The sequence below is a fragment of the Eleginops maclovinus genome, chromosome 20 (assembly GCF_036324505.1).
Source record: "Eleginops maclovinus isolate JMC-PN-2008 ecotype Puerto Natales chromosome 20, JC_Emac_rtc_rv5, whole genome shotgun sequence".
NCBI lineage: Eukaryota > Metazoa > Chordata > Actinopteri > Perciformes > Eleginopidae > Eleginops > Eleginops maclovinus.
This window is the reverse complement of record NC_086368.1, coordinates 7,275,016-7,294,444: the sequence shown is the minus strand read 5'-3', so window position 1 is coordinate 7,294,444 and position 19,429 is coordinate 7,275,016. Positions and strand designations below refer to the sequence as shown.

The 19,429-nt window shown below is 39.7% G+C and overlaps 1 protein-coding gene across 2 annotated transcripts in view; it reads right to left on the bottom strand.

Annotated features, from left to right (window-relative positions):
- Positions 1–248: 248 nt before the first annotated feature.
- pth4 (parathyroid hormone 4) overlaps positions 249–19,429 on the bottom strand; it is a 25,448-nt gene continuing 6,267 nt past the window's right edge. Inside the window, exons 1-3 of one of the 2 annotated variants that reach the window (XM_063912091.1) lie at positions 2,809–2,854; positions 1,477–1,565; positions 249–726 (exon numbers count right to left, since the gene is read on the bottom strand). In XM_063912091.1, the coding sequence (XP_063768161.1) occupies positions 456–726; positions 1,477–1,562 (357 nt within the window). In that variant the 5' untranslated portion in view covers positions 1,563–1,565; positions 2,809–2,854 and the 3' untranslated portion in view covers positions 249–455. Of the gene's footprint in view, positions 727–1,476; positions 1,566–2,808; positions 2,855–19,429 lie in introns of those variants that run through there. The other variant, XM_063912092.1, reaches the window with a different exon arrangement.

The following is a 19,429-nucleotide window of genomic DNA, read 5'->3' as shown; positions in this document are numbered from 1 at the left end:
ATCCAGGAAACTTGCTAAACTTCAAGGGGAGGAGATATATTGTATCCAATGGTTTTCAACCTCGGGTTGGGACCCCCGTTGGGGGCGGGGGGGGGAGTTAGGGGTTGTGACACCATCCTAATAAGTCTAGGGGGTTGCGACTCGAAACTGTTAAAAAGCAACTCCTCAAGACTAACAAGTCAGGCCCAAGCTCTGTGTTGCACATAAGGTGTAAATATTTCGGTTTTGTATCTGTCTTGCTTGATTTTTTTGTAGTTTATTTTTATTTTTATTGTAAATCCCCCATGCGAGAACATGATTTTTTTTTTTTAAATCGCCCAGCCCTCGATTATACATCACGACATTTGGACACATCTGCAGCTGAATAGTGTCTTAAGACAAAGAATGGACACAGAAAACATATTAACTTTTTATATATGTGTGCAGTGGCTCCATGTTTGAGCATTACAGTGATGTTAGGCCTCCCTGTCCGACTGTTGGGTCAGGTAGGGATTAAAGAAGTCTCTCAGAAGGCTCTGCACCCGGGTGTGCTGTGGGCTCCCGGCCCCAGACACCAGCGCTGGATTCAGAGCCATGTTCAGGGTCTTTGTGGGGTTGAAAGCAGCGGAGCGGGTCTGGTCTGTGTGGAGACCCTCGATGGCGCTGGACAGCCAAATTAGCCTCTTAAGACTCTGGATGCTTCGTCCGCGGTCATGCATCAGCTGGTGCTCGCTCACAGCTCGACGGCTGCAGGGAGTGGAAGGAGAAAGACTGCAGGTATTATATCCAAGTATACAGTCAGTCGGATTCAAAATACATACAGAGGCAAGTTCAATGTAGTTACCAAGGAATCAGCTTTATTGGCCATTTGATGAATTTCACCTTTTGAATTGCTCATGTACAAAAATACACATAATATCTACTGTAAAAGCAAGCACAACAAGTAGGCCTACAGTGAATCGGAGAAAAAAACGTTTTATAAATTAGTTACAAACAACATTATAAAATATCTATATGGAAATGCTAGTTCTAATCAATATTAGAGTAAAGAAATATTATTATTCAATAGGATATAGGATATGTACAGGCATAATGATTAGGATTTGATATGTTAAATTATAATAAATAATATAAGAAAAGTGCTTTTTTACATTAAAAAAACAAAAGGTGCTTGAAATTTCAAGTTAGTAAAGCCCTGTTATAATAAAAATCCTCAGAAGACATGCATCCCTCGTATATACAAAGTGATGTATAGTGATACAAACAATTCATTTAATGGTTTCATGTTGCACTGAAAAAAGTCATTTCTGATTTTGTTATAGATTATTTTTGTGGACATTTTTATGTTTTGCTATGATTTTCTGTTTAAATATAATATATATGTTATCTTCCTCCATTACATACATCTTGAATAAAGTTTCATAAGTTGTTGCACATTCACAATTTTGCATCATGTAAAAATATCAATAATAAATTAGATGGGAACAGGAGTCTCACCTCTCGTTCTGTTGACACCGAGCGGCTGTAAAAATAAAGAGAAGCATGACAGCGAGCCACTGCACAGATCTGTGGGACATCCGCATCTTCTGAAACAAAAACAGCAAGAACAACCCTCAAAGCTCTGGATTTAGAGGGGAAAAAGTAGAGAAATGTAATAACCCCTGATCATTGGTTGCATTTGTATATCGGTTGTCACCTGGTCCAGAAAAGACACATTTTCCAACTTCTGCTGTTATATTTGAAAAACCTTTGGATTTCTGAAAGAGTGCAACCATTCACAAGATTTAAGAAAATAAAAAAGGTAAATTGTCAAACCCACAAAAAACAGCTCTTTAGTTTGCATATTTTGTTACAGATAACACATAATCTACTGCTGTTTTTTCCCATGCATAAATCACTTGACAGATTAGCCCCCTGAAAATGGATAAGCATCCCTTGAATCTAAATATAACAACAATCGTATTTGGTACCACAATGATACAACACATTTCTCGGAGTAGTGGATGAGTAAGCTGACCAATCCAATGCGTATAACGATTCTAAAAAAGATTTTAAATCTAGGATAGAACTCTGTGTGTGTTTGCTTCTATCCATCCTTCAATTCAGTTCAATTACCTAAGGTCTAACTCATGGATCTGGAAATGAAGTGCCTGAAGCTCAGGATGTATCCAATGACAATAAAATCTGTTAAATATGCTGTAAAATGCTATTTTTGCATCCAAATGTTCCCTGGGTGCTAATTGTAGGCACATAGTAGTAACTTTAGAGTAAACACAATGTAAGAGAAATATATATACTGTAAAAAGAGCAATTTAATTGCTGATATTCTAATTATTATATTAAATAATATTGTTAGTGCAAGAAATAAATGCACACATTGTGATAGTTATATTAAATAGGATATGCAAAGATGATAGATGCCAAACTAACTGTACATTTTATGATTACAATGATAATAATAAGAGTACAGTCATCATTCTATCAAGTATAGAATTCAGATTTTCTATTACCCAATTACCATTTCGTTTGATTTTATCTTAATCCTGTGAATTTCTTTTCTTTGAAAGATAAATCTGACATACATCTTAAATTGATTTAAAAAACTGAAATTGCATCACACAGACTTTGAAATTATACTTTCACACTTAAATAACCTTAAATAATGCAAAAGCAGTTTGATGAACACAGATGGAGAATTTCAACATAACACATCACATTTACCAAAGTAACTTAAAATAGAAGTGAACCCAGAGTGTGACCCTAAAACATTGTATACAATAAGTCATAGAAATGAAAAGAATTGAAGTTAAGATCTCTCTCTATACTTACATTAATTGGCCCTGTTGATGACAGCAGCTCCTCTGATGATCAGACACTAAACTGATTTCAGGTGTGACCTCCAGACCCTTTTTTTATAAAGAAGCCCCCCCCCCCCCACACACACACACACACACACACACACACACACACACACACCTCCCACAAGCTTAGGAGTCACAAAACAAAGTGGGGCGTTTGATTTGCTGAATGAAACAAACGTCAGCGCCACATCTCTCTGACATGTGATATTTGCGTCTGTATGGTAAAAAACATAAAACATATCCGGGTTATTTTAAAAAAATGACAATCCCAAACAGCTTCCCCCACCTCAGTGTGACGGTTTGGATGTTTACACACTCGCAGATACCCTTTACATAATCAGGTGTTTTGAAAAAGGAGATGAAATTCAATTGAAGGATTATAATTTTTTCTATTCTTGTCTAATCCGCCCCGTCTCTATCAGACAGATTCAGGCGGGGGACAAAGGAATTTATAAAAATAGGCCTGAGTGGTCTTATGGATGTTGAGTCAGTGTAGATAAACTGAAAGTCAGCAAACTGTCAGTCAGCTCAGGTTTAAACTTTTCAGAACACTCTGTCTGTAGTTGAGATGTTTGTCGCCTGGAGCTCCTCTGCAGCTGCTTGACATTACGATCACCTCCAACTCTAATGAACCCTGAATATACTGGAGTCCCTGGTTGCTACGGTGTCACCACAGTCACCGTTAGAGATGCAGTCGTCTTGACAACACCCTCAGGGATGAGTTTCCCTCAGTTAGAAATGTCGGCAGCCATTAGAGGATTGTGGGTGGAGAGATAGAGGACAAGTGATTTAGTCCATTATAGAGTAAATGATGGCTTTGTAAAGAAAAGTCAGAGACTAAATAGACATCAAAAGATAAAAAGAGAGGAAAAAACTAATTATCTGCAGCTGGAGGGAAACTTTTATCACAACAGGAAGCACCATGCTTATCAGGGCCTTGTACAACTTTTACATCTGTTTTAGAAATAACAGTTATCGATCAAATGTTATCCATTTTCTTAAAATGTAAGAGCGCTCCAGAGGATGTTGAATTCTATTTATAAAAGACTCAAAATGCCAGCAGTACAGAGACATAGGTGAACACACCACTTCCTTAAAATGATAGCATTAAAATATCACTTTGAATATTGTGTAAGATGAACATTTACTGGATATTGTGACCTATTATTATCTTTTTTAAACAGTACAATACAACTACAAAGAAATCACAATTGGCTTTGCCATAAAAGAAGAAGTAATAATGCTTCTTGCTTTTCCCTATTAGTCTGAATAAGTTACTAAATGTGTTGCTAGGCTAAAAGTAAAACTCAAGGTGACTTTGCAGCAGCGAAACCAAAAACTAAACCACCTTGAAATGTGAGCGGGTAAAAGTTTTCCTTGCCTGTTTTTGTCAGCTTTTTTGCATATGATGTAGATGTATTGAACTGTCACTGCCAGCACACTCTTGAACGTTTTCAATTGCCTTTGATACCGATTTATTTACCCATGTGGTATAGCAGTTTGAGTAGAAAATGTATAACTTTACTTTGCACAATGGTGCATCTTTCTGCTGGTCAAATGGAGGCGGAGCAACCACAGCCCCTTGTCTGTCTAACTTTAGCAAAGTTACTGTGGCCACAGCTTGCTATGCTAACTCTAGCTAGTTGACCTACTGAACTGACTGGTTTGTGCCAATTGGAAAAAGTCAGGGTGTGTATAATTGGAGAAGCCAGCAAGTGAATGCTAGAGATTGAGTTGTTCAACTGTAGAAAAGAGCCCACTTTGCCAACTCAAATCCAATGAAAGTAGCTAGCAACACAAGCTCTAAAAGTCGCTTAATCTACAGTGCAACAGTCTCCAAGTTGGCAACACTGACAGCCATTCCCCCCCCCCCCCCCCCCCCCCTTAAAACTACTGCCCCAAAGTAGACATGGCTATTGTTTGTACTTGCAGCTCTCCAGCTAACAATTTGTTGAAACCTCTGGTAACACACATTGAGTGTGCTGTGAGTGTGTGCAGTCTAGAAAGAAAGGTATGCGGGCTTACTGTAGACGGGTAAGTTGACTAATAACTACTAATACTGTATAATGCAACACTAATTAGTAGTCTCACAAACTCAAATCCCTTAGAAACACTTGAAATGTGAGGCTTGTGTGAAGCTAATGTACTTGCAGGATTTTGCTTTTTGAGTGGTGTTATTCATGGCTGAATTACCTTACTGTAAGGCGCTTTGAATAAAAGCATTAAATGTGTCAGGTAAATGAAATGTAAAGTTATGTAATTACAGTCAAAAAACACAATTATCTGAAATGTGGTTGTTTTTTGCTTCATCTATGCTAAACTTTTAACAACATAACATATATGTATGGGTATCCCAATGAATTGATTCCAGCTGCATCTGGTGGCTTTTTTTCAGCACTGTATCTTATAACACATTTACGTTTCCAATATCTGTAATTGCCAGCTTATTCTATTTAGTTTTTATATTGTTTCTAAATAAAGATGGTTACCTATGAGTAGCCGGACTGAAAGTAAAAGCAAAGACTTGGAGCATTGCATGGCAAAGCCACATGACTACAATGCTAATTTCATGAGAACATTTAGCAACAAGTGTTCTTAATATCATACATTTATATTATATAATATATGGGCAACTTTTCATAATTATTCACACTTAAGCAATTAGTTTCAAGGGGTCATGATTTAGTGATTTCAATGCGACTAAGGAGCGTTTAAATCATTGTAAATGATGGCCTTAAGTGGATAATAGCTTTCAAAACTTGTCAGCTAAATATATCATTCTTACATCAGGCAGAGTACATTCAGTGACATTCAGCAGCAACATAAATACAGCATGTTTAAAGAATGGGAGGATTATTAACCTTTAACTGGATATCAACATAAATTGTTTAATTGTTGGAGTATTTTTCCATCTAGTGGTGGGCGATGTATCACGGTATTTGTAATTTTATATAACGGTAAGGGTAAATATTCTAAGAAATGTGACATGAAAAATGTTTGCATAATTTTTCTTTTGCCTGTGTAACTTTAGTTGCTCAGTAAATATTACACATACAGTTATACAGATGCAGTTATTGTAAGGTAAATTCACTTAAAAAATAACCAAACTGTCCTTCATCAAATTCGGTTATTTTCCTTTTTTTATTTGCCACACATGAGATAACACTTGAGTTTAAAAAAAAAACGTAAAACTTAAACAATCTAAAATCTAAATGGAAACGTTAAGCCTGGTATCTGAGAACAACAATCGAAGTGTCTCAGGTTTTAATGTTAACAACTGCAAATATCATTTTAGTCAAATAACCCCTTCACAAATACCTTAATATTTAGATTTTTGGTTTGATAAATAACATGATAATATTTATGGTGACATTTTTGGATAAAAAGGATTCCAGTACATCTCTTTTTGGAATGAAAGTAAGTACTTGATTAATAATTGAAACATGTGGATCTTTTAATTCATTTACATTCCTGAGAATGGGGGCCATGATCCTCGAGGGTGGCTCTCCCGTTGGGATTGAAAAGAGCTTGAGTATCTCAGGATGATGTCACGAAAGAGCTGGAGAAGCTCATTAAGACACTAGTGGAGTCTCAGATCTAGACGTAGTCAAGTATCAGGTCAATAAGCTCAATGTGTTTCAAGTCAATATTCATTTCGGGCGGCTTTGGTTAATTTTTCTAATACAGTTATTTTTCTATGCCGCTGGTTTACAGTTTTTTTAATCTGTTGCAGCATGAGTTTGCTCAGATGTAAATCACCTGGTGTCCACAGAGTGGCAGTGTTGCATTTAGCAGGGCATTGATCTTGAGGAAAAAAGAAGTTCTCCACAACTGGAGCTGCAAATTGAGTTCCAATACTCATAGTACCATACTATTGAGTATGCAAGAAAAAGATCGAGGATGTGGTTTAAATACTTCTTCCTTTTACTTTTAGTGCTTTCGCAGCTGCCCATACAAAAATATATACTGTATTATATTCTCCTTTGTCCTTACGTTAGTGCCTTATCCTTTGAACCTATTGACGAAAGAATGGTGGGTCAGAATAGCAAAAAGTCTTGCATAATTCAAAATGCAACTAAATGCAGTAGGACATCCTGGCATTTTTGACATGCACAATATATATTGTAACAAACTTCTGGCATGTCAGTATGGTAGTATGAGTATTGCAAACCCAGGGTTCGGTAATACAACATTAGTCAGATTCAGCTGAAAATACTGTCCGACTGCATCTGGTTGCATTTTGCAGTTTGGAAGCCAGAATGCTTCTCCAGCTTTTCTGACCTGTAACAATAGTAGTGTTATGTAGTGTTTGTTGCAACAAAGAGACAGGGCAGAATGAAACATGGTGGCAGAGGAAACTTAAAGAGGACGGAGCAGAAAAACGGACTTCTACGGTTCAGCTAACTAGCTAACGTTAGCGGACCGGCTAACAAGAAAATCGCGGGAGTTGAAGAGGACGCTCCAGTCAGTCGGCAGTGAAAAATGGAAGGTTTGAAACCTCCACCGACATTGTGTTTGGACACCGGCAACATAGCGAAGGCTTGGAAATCATGGAAGGAGGAGTTTACACTATACATGGATCTTTCCATGCCTCAGGCGGCAGAGGATGTAAGAGTGAAACTGTTCTACTACCTGATCGGAGAGACCGGTAGGGAACTTTGTGAAACTTTGATGAGCGATGTGACTTCTCCCAGGAGGAAACTCAGTGAACTGATTGGAAAATGTTATGAACATTGCAACCCTAAGGTAAATGAGACAGTAGAAAGGTATCGTTTTTTCATGAGAAATCAAGGACGGGATGAAAACATTGATTCATATGTAACTGATCTCAGAGTGTTAGCCATCACATGTAACTTTGGAGACATAAAGGACTCACTTATACGTGATAGAATAGTATGTGGCAACAACAACTCAGGACTGAGAGAGAGATTACTCAGAAAGGGAAAGCTGACATTGGACAAGTGTCTACAGTTGTGCAGAGCTACAGAGTTGTCACGTGAAAATAGCAAAACCATTGAAGGAAGCACAGTGGAAGAAGTACACATAGTGAAACAGACAGCAAGGCAAGATAAAAACATGGACACTGTGTCATGCATGTTCTGTGGTGGCACATGAAAGGAACAAGGCCAAATGTCCAGCCTTTGGAAAGCGCTGCAAAAAATGTGGTAAAGAAAATCACTTTGCAGTCAGATGCAAATCCAATACGGAGAAATGGAAAAGAGGAAAACAGGTACACTATGTGACTGAAGAGGACAGTGATGATTATGAGGACGTCATGAGTGTCAACACTACAGAGATACTGACAAAGACTGGCAATGAGACCAGCGATGACAAAGCCAAGAACAGCCAGCTTTTTGCAGGATGCTGGTAGGCAAAGAGCTTGTGAAGTTTCAAATAGATTGTGGAGCTACCTGTAATGTAATCCCCATAAATCTATTGAATCCAGACACTCAGATGGAACGCACAAAGAAAGTGCTGATTATGTACAACAAAACCAAGCTGCATCCACTTGGAAAATGCAAGGTGAAGGTGAGGAACCCGAGAAACTAGAAACTATACCGGCTGGAGTTTGTGGTAGTGAATGAGGACTGCAAACTGCCACTGCTTGGCAGGGAGACAAGTGAAGCTATGAAACTGATCAAAGTACAATATGAGAACGTTCTAGCTATAGACAGCATCGTAACTGAAGAGGAACCATCTCAGTGTGAACTAACCATCGAACAAATAAAGGAGTTCGGAGATGTGTTCACAGGTGATGGCTGCCTGGAAGGAGAGTACAGGATTGAGATCGATGAGAGGGTGGAGCCATTGAAACTTCCTAAACGACGAGTCCCTGTTGCCATGATGACTCCACTGAAGGAAGAACTAAAGGATCTTCAAAGGAGAGAGATCATCACACCGGTGGAGAAAAGCGCGGAGTGGATTAGCAGTCTGGTCACTGTGCAGAAACCTAATGGGAAGCCTAGGATATGCATCGACCCCAGACCACTCAACAAGGCACTGAAGCCCAGCCATTTTCCCCTCCCTACCATCGATGACATCCTCCCAGACCTCTCTAGAGCAAAGGTGTTTACAGTGTGTGATGTAAAACATGGGTTTTGGCACGTCAAACTGGAGGAGTCGTCGAGCTATCTGACTACATTCTCGACACCGTTTGGCAGATTTCGGTGGCTCAGGATGCCTATGGGAATCAGCCCAGCACCTGAGATTTTCCAGCTGAAGCTGACACAAGCGCTGGAGGGGCTGCCGGGCATATCAATCATAGCCGATGATGTATTGATCACAGGTGAAGGTGATACACAAGAGATGGCCAACAAAGACCACGATGCGAAAGTGAGACAGTTTCTAAACAGATGCAGGGAAAAGAACATAAAACTGAACGCAGAGAAGTTCAGGCTGAGAAGACAGGAAGTACCATACATCGGACACCTGCTGACAGCCGATGGACTGAAAATTTACCCCGATAAGGTTCGAGCAGTGAGGGACATGCCGAGACCAACAGACGTGAAAGGCGTACAAAGACTTGTTGGCATGGTGAATTATCTCTCTAAATTCTATCAACACCTATCGGACGACTGCGAGATACTGAGACAGCTCACACACAGAGACAATATGTGGGATTGGACAGAGATGCATGACGAAGCGTTCTGCAGGCTAAAGGATAATATAGCCAAAGCACCTGTACTTAAATACTACAACCATAATGAGGAACTGACATTGCAGTGTGACACATCAGAAACGGGGCTAGGAGCAGCACTGACACAAAAAGGGGAGCCTGTAGCTTTCGGGAGCAGAGCACTGACACAGACGGAAAGGGGCTATGCCCAAATCGAAAAGGAATGTTTGGCTATTGTCTTTGGGATGGAAAAATTCCATCAATATACTTATGGCCGAAAAGTGACAGTACAGAGTGACCATACGCCGTTGGAGAACATTGTCAAAATGCCGCTGTTGAGCGCACCAAAGAGACTCCAAAGAATGTTGCTCAGGCTTCAGAGATATGACATAGATGTGAACTATGTCCCTGGACGTGACATGTTGCTTGCAGATACCTTGAGCAGAGCATACTTGATGGAGAGCTCAACTATAGGTTCAGTGGAAGCGGAGATTGAGACGATCAACATGGTAGACTACCTACCAATCTCAGAAGAGAGACTAAGCACAATCCGCTCTGCTACCCGAGAAGACAAAACACTACAGACACTAAATAAGACCATTCAAAAGAGATGGCCACCAAATAAGAAAGACACACCAATGGATATCATGCACTACTACTCATTCCAAGAGGAACTGAGCGTTCAGGATGAAATCATTTTCAGAGGAGAGAGAGCTGTCATCCCGGACACACTCCGCAGTGAGATCATCCGCCGTATTCACTCCGCTCACCTGGGGGTGGAGGGATGCCTCAGGCGCACGAGAGAATGTGTCTACTGGCCAGGAATGAACGAACATATTAAGACATTCATAGCAAAATGTGACATTTGCAGATCAGTTGATGTAAAACAACAAAAAGAGACATTACATCCACATGAGGTACCAAGTAGACCGTGGGCCAGGGTTGGTACAGATTTGTTCACTTATGACAACAAAGACTACCTAATTACAGTTGATTACTATTCCAACTTTTGGGAAATCGACTACTTACCAGATACAAAATCAAGTACTGTTATAAGGAAGCTGAAGGCTCACTTTGCCCGTCAGGGTATTCCAGATGTAGTTGTTTCAGATATTGGGCCACAGTACAATTCCCAAGAGTTCCAGCGTTTCTGTCAGCTGTAGGAGTTTCAGCACAGAACTTCATCTCCTGGATACCCACAAAGCAACGGGAAGGCAGAGTCTGCTGTGAAAACAGCAAAACGACTGATGAGGAAAGCCAAAGCTGCAGGAGAGGACCCATACCTGTCAATGTTGGATCACCGCAACACACCAACTGAAGGACTAAAGACAAGCCCAGCTCAGAGACTGCTGTGTAGGAGAACCAGAACCCTACTACCAACAAGGGATAGTCTTCTGCAGCCAGAGGTAAAACAAACAACACGAGAACTGATTGAGGCAAAGGAGACAAGCCAAATACTTCAACCCAGCCAAGGACATGGATACACTGAAACGGGGAGAGACCGTGTTAGAATACAGCCTTTTGATCCCCACACAGTCTGGAGAAAGGCTACGGTGGTGAATCCTGTGGACCACAGGTCCTATGCAGTACAGCTGGACACTGGAGGTGTTCTTCGGAGGAATCGACGTCACCTAAGACGGGACCAGGGCACAGCACCCAGTGTGGCGAACCACACAGTGACTGAAGAAACTCACACAACACCAGAGACTGTTGCAACCCCTGACAGAGTCGTGGGTGACACACAACAGACTGTAACTACCAAATCTGGACGAGCAGTTGTTAGGCCAGGGTACCTGAAGGACTATGCAGGCTGAACTGTGGTATAAGGACACTGAAAATAATAAAAGGGGAAAAAAAGGAGAAAATGTTGGAAAGCATTGTTAAATGTTATTTGTACAATATTGTTTTGAGATGTCACAGGGAGGAGATTTATTTTCAACATTGATAAGGAACAAACTTTTATTTGGTCATGTGCTTATTGTTAACAGAAGATACAAATAAAGTGACATGGTTTAGGTTTACAGTTAGGTGGTGTTATTGAAGTAGGACTGTTGAATAATATATCACACTTCAAAGGGAAAAGAAAAAGGATGTAACAATAGTATTGTTATGTAGTGTTTGTTTCAACACGGACTGGTTAGAGTATGACACCTAGGAACGGTAGCTGTTCAGAGTCAGTGATGGATTTAAATAAACAGTGTAAGCAAACTGGAATATGCTTTAATCGTACTTTCTGTTTCGGGTAGAGACAGGGCAGAATGAAACATGACCCACAATCCTTTGTGCAGCAAACTTAAGAATTAAGAGGGTAAAAGGTTAAAGCGCTTTGTCAAGAAGAAGAAGAAGTATATCCCGTTTGTATGCAAACTGCCTGCAAGAGTACATACATGTTTGCGCAGTTGCAATACAGTGAAAGTAGGAAGAACACACGCCTAAGAGCCTTATTAGCAATAGAGCTAAAGAAGTATAGTTTGTCAGTATCTTACATCATCTTATCTGTCCTGTTGTCCTCGGGAGGGATCCACTTGTTGCCTGAACAGAGAATGAGTCCTAAGCCAGGACCGAGTTAGGCCAGTTCCTAAGGATATTCAGAATAATACGGTCTGCAGCTCTCTGAGTGTTTTTAATAGAGTTGTTTCACTCTGTTAAGATGCATTTTGCATTTTGGATCAGCTCTATCTATCCTCCAGTCTGTTTGTCACTCTGGTGCCAGACCACCTGCTGCTGTACGACCAGACTCCAGAGCAGCTTCTTTCCTCCGGCTGTAAGAATCTTCAGCTCCGCTCTCCAACATAAAAAATAATTTAGCATTCTTGTTTTTGTTATGTAGCGTCAAGGGAATTTAAATGCATTTCATCGTGCCACCATGAGATGTCAAGTGCCAATAAATAAAAGTTGAGTCTAATCTCTATATTTCAGGTTCAGGAAGATTTTCACTTCTGGCCAGGTACAAACGATTAAACCTCTGCAAACCTCTAGTGTGGCTAGAAAGAGAAAACTTTAAGAACTTAAGTGAACTTAGTGATCCCTCACTGGCTTCCCATCCACCAACAAAAAATACCTGCATTGCCTGTCAAATGTAACTTTTCATAATGTCACTGTTTGTCGCTTTTGCATCATGTGTAGGATATTTACTTAACTGCAGCTGGCATTTTGGAAGCTTTGGTATAATAATGATGATTGGAGCTTATCGATAAATGACCAGGGCCCCGTCAATTCAGAGTTCATTCACTCTTGCACTTCCTTTATAGCCAAACCAAACTAACATATAACCTGAGGTCAAAGGTTGCATATGTCTTAAGTCATGTATTATAGATTATTTATCCTCCCGGTCATCTGTATATTTTTATTCTCTAATGCCGGTTTATTTTATTTCTATTTTGCAATGTTTATATTTTAGAATTGTTATTTTTTATTTAATTATTTCTACTCTTTTCATTTCTAATTATGTGCAATGCCTTGTTTTATGATGCTGTTGGAATATAAACTTTTCCCAATTTGGGATCAATAATGTACATCTTATCTTATTAGTGATTTTTCCCTTAAAAGAGCCATAAACAGCCATAAAGAGATACAAATATCCAGAAAAGGAATAGCAAAAATGTTCTGGTTCAATTCTGGTAAATGTTTGGATTTTTATGTATCCGAACTGCTTTTACTCTGTAGAAATTGGACATAAATAAAATAATTTATACATTATAAAGAACACTTTTTAAAATGTTTCTCGGAAAATGGCTGATTTATGTTGTAACACCTGCTTCACTATGAATAGTTTTTTTTAATTGTTTTGTCTTATTTTTTTCCAACAAACTTTGAATAAAATGATATAAATGTTGTTATTGCTGACATTATCTGATATCATTTTGTACACACTCAGTTGCCAGATTATTGGACACACCTTGCCACAACTAATGCAGTCTAATGGAACAGACCTGCAACAAAATGAGTTTCTGTTGCAACCATTTCAGGCAGGTGTTTATTCAACGGTATGATAATGTTGAAGGATGTGATTTGTGGTGCTGCTGAACTGTATTGTGTTTCACTTAGAAATCCGGTTTATACCAATGAGAGTAGACTTAATAAAGTAAAGACCTCTGTTTGAACAATTTAGTTTAATAGCACCGCCAAATGTCACTGTTTTATCAAATCTCCTGCAAATTCATATCTCTCAGTTATTAAACCAGACCTTTGGGAAGATGTTATATTATGGCTTACTTAGTCATACAACCAACAACATGTAAAACATGTGCTGGTTGTGGTAATTCTGATAACAAGAGGCTAGAATACATTTTTACAACCAATAATTACAGCGTAATTATTATGAGTATTTTCCATCAGCAGTGTGTGTGTGTGTGTGTGTGCGTGTGCGTGCGTGCGTGTGTGTGTTTATAGAGCCGGTGCAGCTTCCTTACAGTGATCATATCACAACGTCCATATTTAGACAATTTGCAGGTCCAACAGCTCGCCATGTTTATGACAGCGAGACACAGGACACAATCCAGCATTTTATACCCGCATATGGTATGTGTGTGTGTGTGTCGAGATGACTTCCATTGTCATGACTAAGCAGATATTCACAACTGTTTCTTTAACATACAGATCAGCTAGCACGTTCACTTCCAATTAATTGAGGCTATCTTTATAAATTAAGTACTACAGAAACAGTAGTTTGCAGAACAGTTGTTTTCATTCAAAGCCACAAAGTGGATGATCAGATTTGCTGCCATTTTTATTTGTGCCAATACCATTTCAAATATTGTAGTCATGGTTGTAATCTTGCTTCCAACTTTGCCCAGTGAAACATGTTTCCCAAGGAGCACTTATTTAAAGAAGACTTCTGTGAATTGAATTAAATCTGTTTCATATCTGTTTAACTAGTGTGCTCTTCTTGCAGGTCTGGTCTGGTGGGAGGGAAACATAACTCAAGGGATAGTGGTCGGCAGAACAAGCTTGTGAGGAAGGCTTGCTCCATAGTTGGTGTTACACTGGACAATCTGGAAGAGGTGTCGCAGGGGAGGACGAGAAAGAAAGCTGGAGTCTATCCTGGAAAACACCTCCCACCCCTCCATGCAGAGCTATTGAAGATGAGGAGCATGTTCAGCCACAGACTCATCCCTCCTCGGTACAGCACAAAGTGCTTCGGACAATCATGTGTGCCTGTAGCCATCAGGCTGCACAACCAGGGGTTGTCCCCTGTTAAGAACTTAACTTCAACATCCTGCACCTTATGTACTTACACTGTATGTACTTGGACGCTAACAGTTACATGTAATCATATATTTTTTAATGTATTAGTATTCATGTATGATTTAGAAATAAAAAATGTTTTTACATTTCATTCTGTACGGCACTTATATTTACAATGTTTTATTATAATTCGCCTTGTTTGAACTCCTAGCTGTCCTATCCTGTGTTTGCATCTTATTCCTGTTGCTGCTCAAACACTTGCATTTCCCTTCAGGGATCAATAATGGTTTATCTTATGTTATCTTTCCTTGAGTCAAGGAAGTACAAGGAAGAGAAAACATTTGTGGGCCTATGCTCCACGTGAGCAATTCTCATTGGATTGATTGGGTGCCATTTTTGGGCCAGATATCCAATTATTAGGATACATCCATGTTTGTAGCAGGCTTACTCTCTTACAAACTAAACCTACTTGCTGCCATGTGGGGACTCACTGACAACAATTTTGCTGCGCTCATTTATTGGGCCCAGCATGGCTTCTCTTATATTTCAGGTGAATTAAAAAAACTGGTTTACTATTTCTTCTTTTTTGGCTACTGCACAAATATTTCCCTCATGATAAAGAAAGTTCTATCTTATTTTATTTTACATTAGCTTAACTCAACTTTATATGTATCTATCTGCCAGCAAACGGGAATATGAGTTGCTGTATTGAGTTCAGGTATCTCTGGGTCTTGTTGTTTAGCGAGGGTGTCGAGACTAAAAACCATAAAAGCCAGTCGTTTGATGGTAGTGTCTGATTATACTATACTATATAGTCATGCTGGCATTGTATCAGATAATAGACCTTTTTCCACAACAGACATTCTGACATTTCTCAGTAGAAAAAGCACTGGGGTATTTAATAACATAAATGATGGCCGCATTCCACTTAAGGGAGGCCCTGGTATCGTGCATGCTGGCTCACTGGAATAGCTTATCCTTACTGGGACTCTTAATGGAACCGAGCCATCACCAATGTTATCAAGGTTAATGCACTTCGAGTAATGACCGAGAGAATAAGAAGCAGTTGAAATGAGGACGGCTGGGCTCACACTTACAGATAAAAAGAGCTCCGATATCAGAGGCTCTGAGTAGAGACGCTGGTCCTTCAGGTCAAAAGGAGCCCCTTGAGGAGGGGCGGCCATCTGATAAGGAGGGACTCGCTAAGGAGGATTTCTGGTCCCACTGAAGTGGTGGGAGACAACACAATGTACTGCATAATTACAAACTTGAACAAATAACTGGTTGTCTAAGAAACAAAAGAGGCTATTTCATGCTTGCATAATATGATGAAACCTCTCCAAACAACAATGGTAGTGTTGAAAAAAGAGCACGATAAAAATCCTTCATACACTTTGGTGCAAAACAGACTAAGGCTACATCAACACTGTTAGGTTTTCATCTTAAAACAGTGATGGTTACAGACTGAGGAAGAGCAGGGGCTAATGGTAACATCAGAGATTCTTTGCTTGGTTTGACGACATAGTGAGAAGACACTTTATCAATCCCAGAGGGAAAACTTTGTTTTATTCACGCTATATACACATGCACAAACACATGCACTTTTTTTCATATGAAGAGTGAATAGCCAGCCTGTTTTTTCGGCGCCAGGGAGCAGTTGGGGTTTCGGCACCTTGCTCAAGGATACCAGTGCCCAGAAGGCCCCACTAATTTGTGTTCCTATCAAGATTTGAATGGGCGACTATCCAGTTCCCAAGCCAAGTGCCTAAAGACTGCTGGCCATTTCATTCCACTGCTTTGACATCATGAGTCTATCCAAAAAATATTAGGAAAAAGCAAATATGGGGATGTTTTTTACTTCCGGAAATAAGCTCATGTCATAATTGAACCAATACAATACATTACATTTCATTTGGCTGACGCTTTTATCCAAAGCAACTTACAATAAGTGCAAAAAACTGAGAATTAAACTCTGAACTACAAGGAAAATGTAGATATATTCACTTCAAGCAAGTTATACCATTGTAAGTGCTGGTGAATTTGTTACAAGGCCTAAGCTAACTCTATAAAGGGCTTTCAAATCAATGAGAAAGGCACGATTCAGTGAGGTAAACTTTGTGAAACAGTTGGCTGGAATAGGAAAATCATGGTATGGAGTAACAGCATGTGGTGTAGCGTCCCAAGACATGAACTACATGACATAATGCTGTCACTAAAGAAGAACAAGAGTGGGGGTTGAAGTACTTTTATACTTGTTGTTATACCACACGCATGTAACATTATTATGTAATCTGGATACAGCAAATCTGTAACTGTAATCCTCCCAACACTGGTTAAGATTATGTGTACATGCATGTGTTTGTGGGTCGGTGTGTGTTTGTGTGTGTGTGTGTGTGTGTGTGTGTGTGTGTGTGTGTGTGTGTGTGTGTGTGCGCGTGTGTGTGTGTGTGTGTGTGTGTGTGTGTGTGTGTGTGTGTGTGTGTGTGTGTGTGTGTGTGTGTGTGTGTATAATGGTTCATGTTCTTGTTTTTGATTTGCAGGAATCAAACTGAGCAGTTGCTGTAAATCAGAGTCCAAGCCTCCGCACAGCAGAGACTCCAGCTCTCTCCTCCTTTCCAACCCCTCCGCCTCTCCATCCGTCTGTCTCCATTCATCTGTCTGTCTCTTTACCTTTCTGTTTGAAGCCGAGCTGCATTTAATTCCCAGTGTCCCTCCCCCTCAGAGACTCACCACTCCATCCCATCCTGTCCTTCCCTTTGTTTCTCTCTCTTCCTCCCACACCTTCTCCCCCTCTTTCATACCATCTCTCATCATCCGCCGCCTTCAGCTAACCAGCCTCCCAGCAGAGAATTATGAATAGAAAATTCAAATCAGTGGAGCTTTACTGTCTCCCTCCCCCTCTCTACCTGCCCCCTGCATGTCTGCCTCTACTTTCTAACTTTCTCCAACAGTTTGGTATTGATTATAGCAGCGACCTCACTCCCACACCGCTCAGCCTCCTATACATTAACCCCTTCACTCCTGCTGTTAGCTTCTCACTGAGCCTCGGCACTCAGTCAATGATTCAGAAAAGTATATAAAAATACCATCTCAACCAAGACTTTGTGTTGTGATAAAGTGTTGCTTTCCTGATATCAGTGAAAATGCCAGAAGAGTAACTCAGAAAGCTCTTTTCCATACTTGACCATACTTTTTCCCACATGTTTTAGGTGGTTTTATGATCAGTGTTGATGGTAAATAAAGTCAAACCAAGGATTCAATGTTCTATAATAACAGAGAAAGTTGTCTTGCTTGCAGTGTTGCACTGGCAGTGCCCACATGTCCCAGGATGCATTGCTCCAAAGCTTCTGACCCACCTGCCATACCGTGTTGCACATCTCTAAAGGCAAATACTTTCATATAAATGTACTATAATCAATGTTTTTGCTAACTGAATATACTTTACGGACTCAGATTATATTCTATATAGTTTCAATTAAGGAAAATGCTATTTCTTAATCCAGAAATAATTTTATATAGAGCAAACTGTCAGAGTTTTACTGTTTGACAAGATAATTATCAGTTAACTGAAGTGACAAGATTGTTTCATCGCTTTTCTCCTCAACATTTTCTTTTGTGAATAACATAAATGCTTTTTTTCCGTAACATTTTCTAAGATTTATTTCTAAAGGTTATAATAATTTTATAAGGAAGTCAGAGGCTATCTGAGAGCCTGTATTTTTTATAGACAAACCAAATCCGAACCAAGGCCATTTGATGCATTTCCCCGAATATCTACTGCTGTATAATTAAAGCTTAAAAACAAAAAGAAGCCCAATTACAGTGTTAAGGAAACAAACAAATGTCTCTTTTGAAAATTATACATTGAATCCCATGAATAACAAAAGATAAATAAAAATAAAACCAATACAAAATCAATAAAGACTAGGTTTAAGGGGGTTTACAAAGGATTTATTTTCTGTTAAGCCGCTTGAGGTTGTGCACACAAAAGTAAAGGACGTTTCTTAAAAGTGACGCTGAAGTTAACAAGGATGTACCATTCCCCTGAGGTTTTCCTCCAACCTCACTTAGTCTTGTCTTACAAAGGCTAACACTCAAGGACAAGAAACCTACATCTGAGGGACTAATATCCTAAATAAGGTAAAGGGAGGAATTCATAAAGGTGCTTATTTTTAGATTGAAACTGCACTCATGATCACAATCTCCAACATCAATACACCTGCTCAATCTTCTGTTAAATAGCATGATCGTCTTTTTCACATATTGACTGAACACAGAGTCAACAGGTGTTATCAGTTTTTTCAAAGCTAAATTGGATGCTTAAACTACATCAGATAGTGCACCTTTATGTACATTGAAAATTTTTTTTATTTTTCCATGTGAAGGTTGATCGGCCAGATTTAGAAGAACAAGCAGCAGTTAATCGCTGTCACACCATGACTGCAGCTCGGAGCGGGTTATATAATGTATGACTGTGGGATTCCCAGTAACTCTGAGGAGAGGAGGGGAGACTGCAGGATGGATGGCAGCAGAAAGAGGATGGTATTGATGTTTGAGATTGTGGATGTGAAGGGTCTGGGTTGGCCACCAGCTCCTCCACTCTTCAATAACCCGATAATTACAGGCAGCTCCTTAACGGGGGATCCCGCCGCTGATGCATTTATATCTTTATTCTGCTACTGTTTGCATTCAATGAGTGCGCAGCGTTTGAGTGTTACATTTAACAAATTTAACTGCATCATGGTCCTCCAGGAAGAGTGTCCATTTCACTCTGGATAATACACAG